Source organism: Heptranchias perlo, chromosome 3, assembly GCF_035084215.1.
Source record: "Heptranchias perlo isolate sHepPer1 chromosome 3, sHepPer1.hap1, whole genome shotgun sequence".
NCBI lineage: Eukaryota > Metazoa > Chordata > Chondrichthyes > Hexanchiformes > Hexanchidae > Heptranchias > Heptranchias perlo.
This window is the reverse complement of record NC_090327.1, coordinates 126,448,263-126,464,421: the sequence shown is the minus strand read 5'-3', so window position 1 is coordinate 126,464,421 and position 16,159 is coordinate 126,448,263. Positions and strand designations below refer to the sequence as shown.

General features: G+C 42.6%; 1 protein-coding gene across 3 annotated transcripts in view; it reads right to left on the bottom strand.

The window, feature by feature from the left end:
* Nucleotides 1-16,159, bottom strand: part of nfatc1 (nuclear factor of activated T cells 1) — a 226,922-nt gene that overhangs the window by 206,937 nt on the left and 3,826 nt on the right. The window contains exon 1 of one of the 3 annotated variants that reach the window (XM_067981950.1): nucleotides 7,555-7,934. The exons of the other annotated variants lie outside the window; for them this stretch is intronic. Within the exon in view, the coding sequence (XP_067838051.1) occupies nucleotides 7,555-7,765 (211 nt within the window). The 5' untranslated portion in view covers nucleotides 7,766-7,934. Of the gene's footprint in view, nucleotides 1-7,554; nucleotides 7,935-16,159 lie in introns of those variants that run through there. 3 annotated transcript variants of the gene reach the window in all.

Here is a 16,159-nt window from a genome sequence, read left to right as displayed (position 1 = left end):
TCCGCTACTAATACAATCAAACAGGTCATCTATTGAAATACCAATTAAACATTAAGAAAGAAACAGGAGCAGGAGTAGGCCATACGGCCCCTTGAGCCTGCTCCACCATTCAATAAGATCACGGTTGATCTTCGACCTCAACTCCACTTTCCCGCCCGATCCCCATATCCTTTGATTCCCCGAAAGTCCAAAAATCTATTGATCTCAGCCTTGAATGTACTCAACGACTGAGCATCCACAGCCCCCTGGGATAGAGAATTCCAAAGATTCACAACCCTCTGAGTGAAGAAATTCCTCCTCATCTCAGTCCTAAATGGCCGACCCCATATCCTGAGACTATACCCCCTAGTTCTAGACTCTCCAGCCAGGGGAAACAGCTTCTTAGCATCCACCCTGTCAAGCCCTCTCAGAATCTTATATGTTTCAATGATCACTTCTCATTCTTCTAAACTCCAGAAAGTATAGGCCCATTCTACTCAACCTCGCCTCATAGGACAACCCTCTCATCCCAGGAATCAATCTAGTGAATCTTTGTTGCATCCCCACTAAGGCAAGTATATCCTTCCTTAAATAAGGAGACCAAAACTGTACACAGTACTCCAGGTGTGGTCTCACCAAAGCCAAATTACAATTGCAGCAAGACTTCCTTACTCTTGTACTCCAACCCCTTTGCAATAAAGGCCAACATACCATTTGCCTTCCTAATTGCTTGCTGTAACTGCATGTTAACTTTCCATGTTTCATGTACAAGGACACCCAAATCCCTCTGAACACCAACATTTAATAGTTTCTCACCATTTAAAAAATATTCTGTTGTTGTATTCTTCCTACCAAAGTGAATAACCTCACATTTCCCCACATTATACTCCATCTGCCACCTTCTTGACCACTCAACTAGACCTGTCTATATCCCTCTGCAGATTCTTTGTGTCCCCCTCACAGCTTACTTTCCCACCTAGCTTTGTATTGTCAGCATACTTGCACGTTACACTCGGTCCCCTCATCTAAGTTATTAATATAGATTGTAAATAGCTAAGGCCCCAATACTGAACCTTGCGAAACCCCACTATTAACAGCCTGCCAACCTGAAAATGACCCGATTATTCCTACTCTCTCTTTTCTGTCCGTTAACCAATCCTCTATCCATGCTATTATATTACCCCCATGAGCCCTTATCTTGTTTAACAAATCATTGATACATAAACTACCAATTGATCAGAAATTGTTATTTACAGATTGGTTAAAGGAAATTAAAGTTGTAAATTAAAATGTGGACCCCACTTGTATGTATATTATGCTGTCAGACATTAGATATAGATTTTATGATACAATTGTATAAAACCCACAATAATACTTTTTTCTTAATCAATAATCATAAACTATAATTGGGGTATGCACAGGAAACATACAGAAAAGTGGCAATGACAATTGTACCAATGTATTTTTTTAAACCAGAACAAAAAATAACTTGATATAAATGTTGAATGCTCCTATTATACAAGAAGATCAATATTTATTTCTGCCATTTAGCAATCTTCTTCCCATCTTTGCACCATAAGCCATTCCCAGCTAAGGGACAGGAGAGTTAAATCACTGATGCCACATTCTCAGTAGGAAGCTGCACTCAAAGGGTGTGGGTTGAAGAATCAGGGAAACAACACTGTAGCCATATCTCTGACCTACGCTTCGAATGTGCTCCCTACCAGGAGCACAGGATCCGTGAATTTACTCCAAGGTTCCTGCCAATACTGCTCCTACTATGGATAGGACAAGATGATACAGCAAATATTTTCCTCCCCCTTCCTTGGTAGAAGTGTTCAACCTGAGCTGGGTCTACCACTTTATTTTTTGTGGGGAACTGAAGATGAGGATCCACATTGCCTTGCACCAAAATGGTGCATCACTGGGGTCGTGCCACTCCAATTTTTCTTTTTAAACGTATCAAAATATTAAGACTTCTCTTTAAAACAAAATTGCATCATGGCATCCCTGTAGTCGCTGAAAGGGTTTCTCTTTTTAAAAAGTTATAAAATCAAAAGATTTCTCCCCATCATTTTGAATGAGTTTAAAGTTTGTGCCTCCACTACCCTACTTGGGAGACCATTCCAGCCCATTAATCACTTTGTGTGAAGAAGTGCTTCCTGACATCAATCCTGAACTTACATTTTACCAGTTTGTATCTTATCAACTGCAGGACCTTGGTTTAATGTCCCATCCTATATACCTCTATAAAAGGTTCCCCCTAAGTCATTTCCTTTTAAGACTGAAAAATCCAAGTTTTTTCGATCCTTTCCTCATAACTCAGTCCCCTGGTGCTCAATGTCAGCGTCGTGGTCCTCCTCTGCATCATTTCCTATGCCTTGGATGTTACTGTTGTGCCTCGGTGATCGAAGCTGAATGCAGTATTCAAGGTGAGGCTTGACCAGAGCACGATACGACGTCAGCATGGTGGCCTCAGTTTTATTATACTGATATAGCTCAGCCTTCTGCTTGCTTTGTAACTTGCTGCTCTTTACTGGACAAGAGTCAGAGTTCAGTCGACTATCATTCTGATCTTCTCAGGCCATGGACCAACTGCAGTGGAGAAATCATAAGGAAAACCCACTTGCAAGCCTCCATCAGTGCCACTCTTTACTGGCTACTGGCAGCCAATTTTTCCTCCATACAGAAATGCAGTTGAAGATTGGAAATTCAGCAGAGTGAAGGGATCAAACCCATCTCCCATCAATCCACAATAATCGACATCAGTAATCTAACATGTTGTGCCAACTCAGGCACTGAAGGGTTTTGTATTTTGGCATCACGCTGATTAGAGTTAATATTTTTTGTAGTGCTAGGACAGTACCAGAATTATTTTCATAAGGTAAGGACAGTCACAGGTAATCTGCTCGATAATTAAATATTATGGGGATTTTAACCTTTCCTTGAATGCAAGTTCTCTACAAAAGATTCAAAAATGGGTTAACACAAGGCCCAGCTGAAAAATACCTATTTGTGTTCACTTCTGATGCTGTATCAGTATTGTGAATCCTGTATCTGGACAATTACTACAGCAAAAAACTAAGCTGTCTTTCCTCCCAACTTGGTCTAATTCATTCATTTCCACAAGTAGACTTGTACACACATTTTGTTCACAAAGCATTTGGAAACAATTTGTATTGCCTCTACAAACTAGCAACACCATTCACTCGCCTCCACTCCCTTTGCTTTCCTAAAGGGAGTAGCACAGTGGTTTAGCCACTTCACCTCTAGAACCTGGATTTCAACCCAACCCAGACTGAGGGGGCGAAATTTTCCTTGCTGCTTCTTGTGTAAGCCAGTTTTACAAGTCTCCAGCCACTTGTGTACTGGTGCTGTTTTTATTCGGATTCAAAGAGACCTGCATCTGTCAACCAGCTTCGGGTATTTTCACTGCTAAATCTGACTCCCTTGCTCTGGTGGCAGACTCACAGATCCATTAGAACCTGGGTCTACAGGCCTGCCACCAGGATAAGGCAGCCAGATTTAACAGTTTAAATGCCAGATGCTGGTTCACAGATCGCCGTCTCCCAGATTCCAAATAGAAACCAGTTCCTAATGACAGCACAACTCAACAGTACAAATTGCCCATAATTTGACATTAATTATAATTCTCGCTCAGAGAACTGTTGGCATGGGAAACAGAAATGTCACACTGGTACACAGTACGGGTGCTCTTCTAAGCTTAGGTTTCAGACACAATGTTGAGGCTGACTAGAGAGAGCTTTACTCTGAATCTAGCCTGCGCTAAGCCTGATTTGGCAGTGCGTGATGTTGATAGTTGATGTAAAAAAAATAGAAAAACATTCTGTTCTCAGCACTGGTATTCCTCACCTTTGCAAGCACGGAAATTCACCAACTATTTTGACAAAAATTATTACATTTCTGGCAGTGGTGAAGTTGTGTTTAAAACTGGAGAACCTGTGGATTGCCTGGAAGGAGAGCACTGGTGACCAAGACTCCTTATTTGTAAAATTTAACTAGCGATACCAAAGACCTAAGTAGTTAAGTCACTGAATGCAGAATTACCCACATTCATTTCAGAAAAGTACATTTTAGGCAACAATGTTGGCTTGCCAAAGGTTTCAGTAGACCCGTGAAAATATTTGATAGGAATCCCAAAAACCCAAGCAACTGTTTCAGTTTCTTCGGCACATTTGGCCTCCAGAACCTTAAGTTTTCTTTTGTTAACTGGTTGGATACTGACTATTTTAGTTAAGTCATTTGTTTTGCATGAACTTTTTTTTGATAAAACTTTCATCTGTGATGAACGCTATTAATAACACCAAAGCAGAAAAATAGTGCAAATCCACATATAGATTCATACTTTCCTGGAAAAACCACTTGCGTGCCAGTAATATTGAGCATGGAAAATAACTAACCTATCACATGTTGACAGTTGGGAATGAATTTGATTTGGATGTTATTTTCTCTCAAAATTTGCTAAAAATAATTTCCTAATCCATTGGTTAAAAGGTGGCTATGACCAAAATATAATAGCAAAAAATTCCATGGTAGTTTCATGGTTATTATTAGTCAATTTAATGGAGGAGCTAACAACAGTCTAACACAACACAATATATATTGGCTGTAAAAAATCTTCGTAATTAATTGCAGGAGAAAGAGAGAGCGAAAGAGAAGAGAAAAATAACTTGCATTTATATAGCGCCTATCATGAGCTCAGGACGTCCCAAAGTGCTTCACAGCCAATGAAGTACTTCTGAAGTACAGTCATTGTTGTACTATAGGGAAATAATGTAATAACATCTCAGCCCTTAATGCTTCAGTACAGGTATCATCACACACCTACAATATGTGGGATACTGGCTGTACACATTTACACTGGCAGCTGCTATTAATACAAATGTGGACCCAAAACTGCATCATATATTTCAGTGTCAAAATTAATCCATAATATTGCTTAAAATTAAGGTGGGGGAGTGGGGACAGAGAACACACATTTAAGAATGAATGCATTCATATAGTGCCTTTCATTACTCCACATCCCAAAGCACTTCATAACCAATGAAGTACCTTTGAAATGTAGTCACTGTTGTAATGTGGGAAACGTGGCAGCCAATTTGCGCACAGCAAGGTCCCACAAACAGCAATGAGATAATGACCAGATAATCTGTTTTGTTAATATTGGCTGAAGGATAAATTTGGCCAGGACACTGGAGAGAATTCTCCTGCTCTTCCTCAAGTAGTACCATAGGATCTTTTACGTCTACTTATGAGGGCAGATGCAGTATTGATTTAATATCTCATCTGAAAGACGGCACATCCGACTGTGCAACACTTCCTCAGTACAGCACTGAAGTGTTAGCTAGAGTGTCTAAGTCTTGGATTACTATTATTAATTAGTGAAAATAAAATTTAAAACAGATATTGGAGACACCTTCTTTACTGACACGTGTTTCATGTTTGGAATAACCTGCCAAGCAGGGCATTAAAGACAAAAACATTATGGATGTTCAAAATATAGCTGGGTATTATAATAGAAAAGTTACAGTACATGGGGAATTAGCTTCTATAGGGTGAATGCCTTTTTTTGCCATTATCTTATATTTGCTTACAATAGTAAACCTCCCATGACATTGCCAACAGGTAATCTGAAACTGCCAGTGCAATTTTTTATATTTACTATGGTTCTTTTCAAGTCATAGATGGACATTTCATCCTCAGCTATTAGTACTTGCTGACTGTCTACCATTAACACTCCAATTGTAGGACTGACACATACCCTCCCATTGCCCCTCCAGTCTCCTACACTCTATAACTGGTCCCACGTCTGGAATGGTCATGGCTGCTTGATGAAGATTTATAGAAATACAGGTATTCTGGACTCATTTCAAGGCTGCGGTCTAGGATTCAAGTGGCAGTTATCAACTTTGAATTCTGCATTCACAGTCTGCGGTACAACTTGATTTATACAATACTCTTAACATAATAAAACATCCCAAAGTGCTTCACAGAGGCAAAAACAGACAACAGAAAGTGAGGGGAGAAGTTAGAGGAAGCCAGTGAAGATATAGTCAAAGGGATACATTTTCAGGGGGATTATGAAGGAGGGAAGAAAGGTACCTGGAAAGAGAATTCCACAGTGTGGTATCAAGATAGCAGAGGGAGGAGTAGAAAGTAAGTGAGTGGCATAAGAGCAGAGGATGCGTGCTGGTATGTATAACTGAAGGAGATTGTAGTGATGGGGGAAAAAGCCATGGAGGGATTTGCAGATGAGGACAAGAATTTTCAATTTGATGTGTGTAATGGGGAGCCAAATGGAGGTTGGTGAGTGCAGGATAGGATACATAGAAGATTCTTGGATGAGTTCCAGTTTATACAATGTGGAACTCAGGGGGCCAGCAAGGAGGGCATCGTAATCAAGCCTGGCGGTGGGATGAAGTAGGTGTGGAGCTGACCTTAGTTCTGGTTAGGACGTACGATCTGAAGCTTGGCAGAGGGTCAAATAGGACACTGAGGTTATGCACCATTAGGTTCAGTTCTGAATGTACAGTGGTGGAGGAGGATAGAATCAGGGGGTAGGATGTGGAGATTTTAGCAGACGCTGAACAGGATGGCTTCCATCTTGCCATTGTTAACCTGAAGTTCTCACTCATCTACAGTTTGATGTCCGATAAGCAGTTGGACAGTATAGTGGTGGCTGTGGGATTATCAGACTGTTTTGATCACTCCGTAATATCCATTATTCTCAGTTTTTCAGCAGAGATACATAGTAACCTCTTGACCAGTGTTACCTCCAGTGTTCTCTGATATTACAATTGCTAATTGACTCCAGCTGGCAACACCTGATACAGCACCACCAAAGTCAACACTGAACCCCCCTCACCTTAATACTGAAAAGGATAGCTGCCTGAAGTGCAAAATATCCATCCTTACAATTTACTCGGGATTACTCTCTCACGCGATGCTTCAACAGTTAATGAAGTGGCAAATCATTTGTGAGCACTTTCGTCCTGAACAGTCAACACGTGTTTTTTCCCCCAAAATTATTTTAATAGCAGTTTCTAAACAATCACTGTGTTAAATATAAAAAAGGAAAAAAAAACAACTTGCACCAAATCAGCAAATGACGTCGAGAAATATAAATACGACCACAGTTTCAGCATGACCAAAGAAAAACAGGAAATTAAGGGTGTATATTGGTTTGAGCGCTGTCATAAAAATACATATGCATGCACGTGGATGTGCTCGACTCGTTCTTTTAAGTTTCTCCGTCGGGATGATGGTTTTGCCTCTTTACATCACATTTCTGGCCTTTAATACAAGCTACCTTGCAACAGGTGCGTTCGTGTCACCTAACCTTACTCAACATGTTCATTTTCTCTGTCACTCCCGACCTTCTCTCCATAGCAAGAACTAAATCGTACAGGAACACACAAAAAACTGTGATCATTAGAGAGGCTTATTGCAGAACAAGCCGATTGGATTTTGGGGAGGGAGGACAAGTCAAGATGCAACCACAACAGCATCATTATCAGTCTCCCAAAAACTCCCCTGGAAGCGATCTGTACAAACCTCCTCCTCCTCCTCCGGCGGTGCTGGAGGCTGCACTCCGCTGGTTGAACTCGAAGAGAAAGCCGAAGTCAAACTCTTCCTCGTCTTCGCAGAGGGAAGTCATGAGCGCGGGGTTTTCGGAGGCGGCCGTCCGCGAACGATCGCCCGCCCAATACACCGCTGCGGCGGACTGGGCAGCGCTCAGCTCGGCTCCCCCCTCGGTACGCTGCATCCAGGAAACTGGGGCAACAACCACTGGGGGCAAAAAAAAATATACCACCAAACTTCCCACTTTATTCACTCTTCAGTGGGTGAGGATCGCGTCTACTCCTGCAGCGACCGACCTCTTCTGGATAGACATCCAATTGCTGCTTTTTTTCTCTCTCTCTCTGTTGCTACAGTTAACTTTTTTTTTTGTCCTTGTGTGTTTCGGCGGGTTAATTGCCTCTGTGATCGCACTCACTCGACTCCGGTTTCCGGGTTTGAAGAGAGAGCTGTCACAGAGTGTGTTACTGTCCCCCAATTTAAATGTCTACTACGTTAGATATTGTGGGAGTAACCCTTAATCAGTATATTCCCCCCCCCACCTACAAAAAGTAAATCTCTATAGAATATGTGAAATGGATCTTTGGGGTTGTAGTTTTAGTAAACTGAAACAAATTTTAATTCCATTACACAGAAACACGATCTGAAAGGTTCCAATGTGAAAATTAATATATGTCTGAATAATGCTTATTTTACATAATCTGCAGGTCGGGGGGTATCCATCATACACAAAGTTCCCGTTTATTTTGGCGTTTTATGCCATATATCCAACATTAATAATTTCAATAAATGTTTACACTTTAACTTCAGACAGCTTGTATAGATCCCAAATTTACACCTAAAAGTAAAATCCTTGCGATAAAAAAAAGTTTCGCGTTTTACGCTGGCTGCATGGCTAATACAGAATGCAACATACTCCATTACTATTTCAGTTTTCGAATATTCTCTGCCACTGAACTGCATTTGGCGTAACATTGCAATGTATTGGGCAGGAGGAGACCATTTGTCCAACTAGATTACCCTCCAAACCTCCGATCAGGTTCCATACTAGAACTAATAGCCCTGTATCCAATTTACCAACAGGAATCCATCCAGTCACATTTTTTTTTAAAACTACCAATTTTTTTTATTTGTTCTCTGGATGTGGGCAACACTGACAAGACCACATTTATTGCCCATCCCTAGTTGTTCTGGGAAAACGGTGACGGCCTTCTCCTTGAACCGCTGCAGTTCTTGCGGTGACGGTGCTCTGACCAAAGTGTTAGGTTGGGAATTCCAGGATATTCATTCAGCGAGGGTTTCGTGATCCATGTGCAAGTCAGATTAGCGTGTGACTAGGAGGGAAAGTTAGAGGTGAAGTACTCCCACGACATTATTGCGTGTCCTTCTTGGTGGTAGAGACTGCAGGGTAGGGAGGTACTGTTGCAGTAACCTTGAGGAGTTGCTACAGTGCATCATGTAAATTATACTTACTGCAGCCACAGTGCGCTGGTGGTGGAGGGGGAGGATACTGAGTCCAATGGCAGGGGCACCGATCAAGCAAACTGCTCTAACTTGGATGGTATCAAGCTTCTTGAGTATTGTTACAGCTGCATCCATCCAGGTAAGTGGTGAGTATTCCATCACATGCCTGAGTTATATAGATGGAGGAGAGGCTGTGAGGGGTCAGGTGGTGAGCCATTCGTCGCATGCTGCCTAGCCTCAGTCATGCTCTTGTGGCCACAGTGTTGGTAATGGCTGGTTCAGTTAAGCTTTTGGTTAAGGGTGACCTCCAAGCTGTTGATGGTGAGAGAACTTGGTTTCACAAGCTGGTGCCATTAAAGCTTGGGCGAGATGGCTGAGTTTTCCCTGGTTAGAGATGGTTATTATCTGGCATTGTCACAAATATTGCCTGCCACTTGTCAGCCCAAGCCTGATACTACCCAGATTCCACTGTAGGTTGGCATGAGCGACTTCATTATTGGAGTAGTTATGAATGGAGCTGAACACTGTGGAATTGTCAGTGAACAGCCCCAGTCCTGACCTTATGATAGAGGAATGGTTATTGATGCAGTTAAGATGGTTGGGCCAAGGACACTTCCCTGAGGAACTCCTGCAGTGATGTTCTAGTCCTGCGATAACTGGCCTCCAACAACCACAACCATCTTCCTTTGTGTCAGGTAGGACTCCAGCTATTGGAGGTGTTTTCCCTTCAACTCCCATTGACTTCAGTTTTGCTACAGCTTCTTGGTACCATGTTCAGTAGAATGCTGCCTTGACATTGAGGGCAGCTATTCTCACCTCTCCTCTGGCATTCAGCTCTTGCCTCCATGTATGGATCAAGGTTGTGACCAGGTTGTTAGCCGAGTGGTTCTGGAGCAACCTGAACTGAACATGTTCTGTTCTACAATTCTATCACATTTACTGAAAAAAGGTTTGCCTAAATTTCCTATTTTCATTTGACACCCTTAACTTTAAACTATAATGCATAGTTCTCAAATCCTGTGTCCAAGAATTTTCCTGGGACTAATTTCTCCCTACCCGTGAAAAACTTAAAGACCTCCAACAAATCTCCCTCATCTTCTTCCTCTTCTCAGGAGAATAAAGTCCTGTATTGGACAATCCTTCCTCAAACCCAGCCCATTAAGTTCAGGAATCAGCCTTCGCCCTCATAATCCAACATCCTTTCTGCAATACATAAACCAAAGCTGTATTCAAAATGTGGTCTCACCAAAGCCAGATCAACATTTTCAACATCACTTCCTTTGACTTGCAAGACACACCCCTTGCTATACATCCTAATATTCTATTTGCTTTCTTGCCTGCCTAAGAACACTGAGTTGAACTAGCCACCAAAACCCCCAAATCTCTTCCTGTTCTGTTAACTCAAGTACAGTATTATGTGAAGTGTGTTCTACATTCTCACTTCTGTCAACTCCCATCACTTTACAATCTGCTATGTTGAATTCCATCTGCCACACATCTGCCCGTTGCACTTGCCTAACCAGGTGCCCCTGAGTTATCTGAGTTATCGCTCATTGATTAGCATCATACAGCCAATCTGGTGTCATCTACAAATTTATGATGCATTTATATTACAAGTTTAGTGGCAGTGTAAAGCTTTGCACCAATGCTAAACTTATGGTGTAAATCAGGTGTTAAAGTCCAAAGTAAAGAGAATGCAGTTCTCTCCTCCAGGAATTCTCGCTGTGCTTCATATCAAGCTGTACCCTGACTCCAGATTGAGGATGCCTTTACACTAATAACTGCAGTGTTGGTGTGAATCAAAACCACTATCAATACTGCGGTTGCAATGTAAATGCACCCTTAAGACGCAGAAGAAAAATTCTGTTCTCTAAGTCACATATATTAAAAAATTATGAACAGCAATCCCAACACTGACCCCCGTGGAACTCCACTGGCAATTAGTTTCCACTTCATACCTCACTCAAATGGCCATTCTTCACGTGTGAGTCTAGACAATGAGTGTTGATATCATAGTCAATGATTGAGGCGTAACAGCCAAGCGCAATCCTGTCCTCATGCAATGTCCACACACATACGCTTCCAGCAGGGGTCACTGGATTTTGATCAGAAGTGCAAACCTGCCTGATTTTCCTCTCGACTCGAGGTGCTGAGGTCAGCTGCAGCTCCCCATAATTCCCCAAGCACAAGCCATGAATCAAACCTGGGACTGTATGACTCAGATACTTACAGTCCTACATTTTTTGGGAATGAGCGGGGATAAAGGAGAACCACTATAAATGAAAAAAATTGGTGTACCTCTTTTGAGCAATGTGATTGGCCAGTAATAATCATGTGCCTGTTCTGTTCATGTTACTTTCTAGTAATCTATTTGGCAGCTGATGAGCACAACTATCCTGATTGTTCTGCGTTTCATGGACATGGCTCTCGGTCAATGCTAGTAAATGGAGGCCAGTTGGGAGATAGAGATTCAATGGGTTTCAATATTGTTGTTTGGTTGTGAGTAAGTGACGAGAGCTGTGGTTGGGGAACCCAGTGCCAGGAGACATCTGAAGTGGGAGGTGCAGGGCATGATATTGGCAGTGTAAAGACTGTGAGTCTGTGTATATTTTCCTTTTAAATCCAAATTGACATGATCCCAAAATCTCAGATACAAAAACTCACTAAAGCCCCTCGACTGATGTTCCCCGATTCCTGAGAAAGAACAAAGTTTCCTCCTTGTTCCACTAGCAATGACTCCCCTTTTCCTCCTGTGTCATCACTTAAGTGTGACTGGTTAGTATAATTGCCACTGTTTTATGTTTAACGTTTGTTTTATTGGAATTGATGAAAACTCCAGCACAACGCACAACAATTCATGACACTACAGTCAAAATTTTATTCATCGTTGGCAAGAAGTTGTTTCTCTCAGTACATATTGCATAATGTTTTGGTGAAGTCTTTTTTTAAAAGCAGCTGTATTAATTGACATAATATGTAACAAACTGCTGAATAAATACAACTCATACAGAAAGATAACATTTAAATTAGTTTACAGGATAGAAATCCAAAATCTTGCAATCCTCTATAGATATGGGGGTGGTACCAGAGGACTGGAGAATTGCAAATGTTACACCCTTGTTCAAAAAAGGGTTAGAGTTAGGGATAAACCCAGCAACTACAGGCCAGTCAGTTTAACCTCGGTGGTGGGGAAGCATGTGAAATGATAATCCGGGACAGAATTAGCAGACACTTGGACAAGTGTGGATTAATAAAGGAAAGCCAGCATGGATCTGTTAAAGGCAAATCATGTTTAACTAACTTGATTGAGTTTTTTGATGAGGTAACAGAGAGGGTTCATGAGGGCAATGTAGTTGATGTTGTGTATATGGACTTTCAAAAGGCGTTTGATAAAGTGCCACTCAATAGGCTGGTCAGCAAAATTGAAGCCCATGGAATAAAAGGGGCAGTGGCAGCATTGATACAAAATTGGCTAAATGACAGGAAACAGGGAGTAGTGGTGTACAGTTGTTTTTCGGACTGGAGGAAGGTATACAGTGATGTTTCCCAGAGGTCGGTACTAGGACCACTGCTTTTCTTGATATATATTAATGACTTGGACTTGGGTGTAGAGGGCACAGTTTCAAAATTTGCAGATGATACAAAACTTGGTAGGAGGATAGTAATAGACTTCAAGAGGACACAGACAGGCTGGTGGAATAGGCAGAAACATGACGGATGAAATTTAGCGCAGAGAAGGGCGAAGTGACATATTTTGGCAGGAAGAATAAGGAGAGGCAATATAAACTAAATGGTACAATTCTATAGGGGGTGCAGGAACAGAGAGACCTGGGGGTATATGACCTGGGGCACAAATCTTTGAAGATTTTTTTATTCGTTCATGGGGTGTGGGCGGCGCTGGCAAGGCCAGTATTTATTGCCCATCAGAAGGTGGTGGTGAGTCATCTTCTTGAATCGCTGTAGTCTGTGTGGTGAAGGTTCTCCCACAATGCTGTTAGGTAGGGAGTTCCAGGATTTTGACCCAGCGACGATATATTTCCAAGTCGGGATGGTGTGTGACTTGGAGGAGAATGTGCAGGTGGTGTTGTTCCCATGTGCCTGCTGCCCTTGTCCTTCTAGGTGGTAGAGGTCACAGGTTTGGGAGGTGCTGTCGAAGAAGCCTCGACGAGTTGCTGCAGTGCATCCTGTGGATGGTGCAGACTGCAGCCACAGTGCGCCGGTGGTGAAGGGAGTGAATGTTTAGGGTGGTGGATGGGGTGCCAATCAAGCGGGCTGCTTTGTCCTGGATGGTGTCGAGCTTCTTGAGTGTTGTTGGAGCTGCACTCATCCAGGCAAGTGGAGAGTATTCCATCACACTCCTGACTTGTGCCTTGTAGATGGTGGAAAGGCTTTGGGGTGTCAGGAGGTGAGTCACTCGCCACAGAATACCCAGCCTCTGACCTGCTCTTGTAGCCATTGTATTTATGTGGCTGGTCCAGTTAAGTTTCTGGTCAATGGTGACGGATTCAGCGATGGTAATGCCGTTGAATGTCAAGGAGAGGTGGTTAGAATCTTCTTTTTGGAGATGGTCATTGCCTGGCACTTGTTTGGCGTGAATGTTACTTGCCACTTATCAGCCTAAAACCTGGATGTTGTCCAGGTCTTGCTGCATGCGGGCACAGACTGCTTCATTATCTGAGGGGTTACGAATGGAACTGAATACTGTGCAATCATCAGCGAACATCCCCATTTCTGACCTTATGATGGAGGGAAGGTCATTGATGAAGCAGCCTGAAGATGGTTGGGGCAAAGACACTGTCCTGAGGAACTCCTGCAGCAATGTCCTGGGGCTGAGATGATTGGCCTCCAACAACCACTACCATCTTCCTCTGTGCTAGTTATGACTCCAACCACTGGAGAGTTTTCCCCCTGATTCCTATTGACTTCAATTTTACTAGGGCTCCTTGGTGCCACACTCAGTCAAATGCTGCCTTGATGTCAAGGGAAGTCACTCTCACCTCACCTCTGGAATTCAGCTCTTTTGTCCTTGATTGGACCAAGGCTGTAATGAGGTCTGGAGCCGAGTGATCTCGGCGGAACCCAAACTGAGCATCGGTGAGCAAGTTATTGGTGAGTAAGTGCCGCTTGACAGTACTGTCGACGACACCTTCCATCACTTTGCTGATGATTGAGAGTGGACTGATGGGGCAGAAATTGACTGGAATGGATTTGTCCTGCTTTTTGTGGTCAGGACATACCTGGGCAATTTCCCACATTGTCGGGTAGATGCCAGTGTTGTAGCTGTAAAGATCAGTTTGGCTAGAGGCGCGGCTAGTTCTGGAGCACAAGTCTTCAGCACTACAGCTGGGATGTTGTTGGGGCCCATAGTCTTCGTTGTATCCAGAGCACTCAGCCGTTTCTTGATATCACGTGGAGTGAATCGAATTGGCTGAAGACTGGCTTCTGTGATGGTGGGGATATCAGGAGGAGGCCGAGATGGATCATCCACTTGGCACTTCTGGCTGAAGATGGTTGCAAATGCTTCAGCCTTGTCTTTTGCACTCACGTGCTGGACTCTGCCATCGTTGAGGATGGGGATGTTCACAGAGCCTCCTTCTCCCGTTCATTGTTTAATTGTCCACCACCATTCATGACTAGATGTGGCAGGATTGCAGAGCTTTGATCTGATCCATTGGTTGTAGAATCGCTTAGCTCTGTCTATAGCATGTTGCTTCCGCTGTTTAGCATGCATGTAGTCCTATGTTGTAGCTTCACCAGGTTGGCACCTCCTTTTTAGGTACGCCTGATGCTGCTCCTGGTATGCTCTTCTACACTCCTCATTGAACCTGGCTTGTTGGTAATTGTAGAATGAGGAATATGCTGGGCCATGAGGTTACAGAGGTTGAGAAAGTGGTTAAAAAAGCATACCGGATCCTGGGCTTTATAAATAGAAGCAAAGTGTACAAAAACAAGGAAGTTATGTTGAACCTTTATAAAACACTGGTTCAGCCACAACTGGAGTATTGTGTCCAATTCTGGGCACCGCACTTTAGGAAGGATGTGAAGGTCTTAGAGAGGGTGCAGAAAAGATTTACTAGAATGGTTCAAGGGATGAGGGACTTCAGTTGCCATTGGCGGTAGGGTCGAGAACCAGAGGGCACAAATTTAAGGTGATTGGCAAAAGAACCAAAGGCGACATGAGGAAAAACTTTTTTACGCAGCAACTGGTTAGGATCTGGAATATGTTGCCTGAAAGGGTGGTGGAAGCAGATTCAATCGTGGCTTTCAAAAGGAATTGGATAAATACATGAAGGGAAAAAATTTGCTGGGCTATGGGAAAACAGAAAGGGAACGGGGCTAACTGGATTGCTCTTACAAAGAGCCAGCACGGGCTCAATGGGGCCGAATGGCCTCCTTCGGTGCTGTAACCATTCTATGATTCTACGATTCTACGATCAAAACACTCAATGACATTTCTGAGAACAGCTTATCTATTTATACATGTAATCTCTCAAACTGGTCTTTACTTATACATTATTATTTTTAAACGAGGACACAAACCATCTGTTGACATTAGTTTTGAACATGCCTCAAATAGTTACTAAGCATAAAAATTAGAGCTCCTATCTCTCTTCCTGTATTGCTCTCCCACCTCATACTCCATTCTCCACCCAAATGCTCCACTCCCAGGTCATGCCAAGGGTGATCTACTAGTAATGTATTTTGCAGGATTCCTCCATCTATCCATTTTAGCTTGATTGACATAGGCAGAGGATCCTGTTGGTGCACATCTGCTTATCACTGTTGTCAGCGTGATCAGCCTTTAGTTGCAGGGAGTCTGTTATCTGGTTGGTGCCATCTGTTAGCAAAGACTGACAAAGTTGATAAGAAGTGGACATGCTCCAAGGGGATCCCCTTGATCTAGAATGGTTCTTACCATTAAATTCATCACTTAGCCGTTAAAACTGCTGAATATAGAACTCCACAGAGCAGATTTAAAAATGGGATCATTTTAAAGAAAGAACTGGTTCATTGGAACATTTTTAAACACCTGAAACTCATCTAAGGCAACAATTATCCTGTAACTAATGTTTCTGTTTTACTACTGAAATATCAATCTTTTTCTGTACTTCATCAC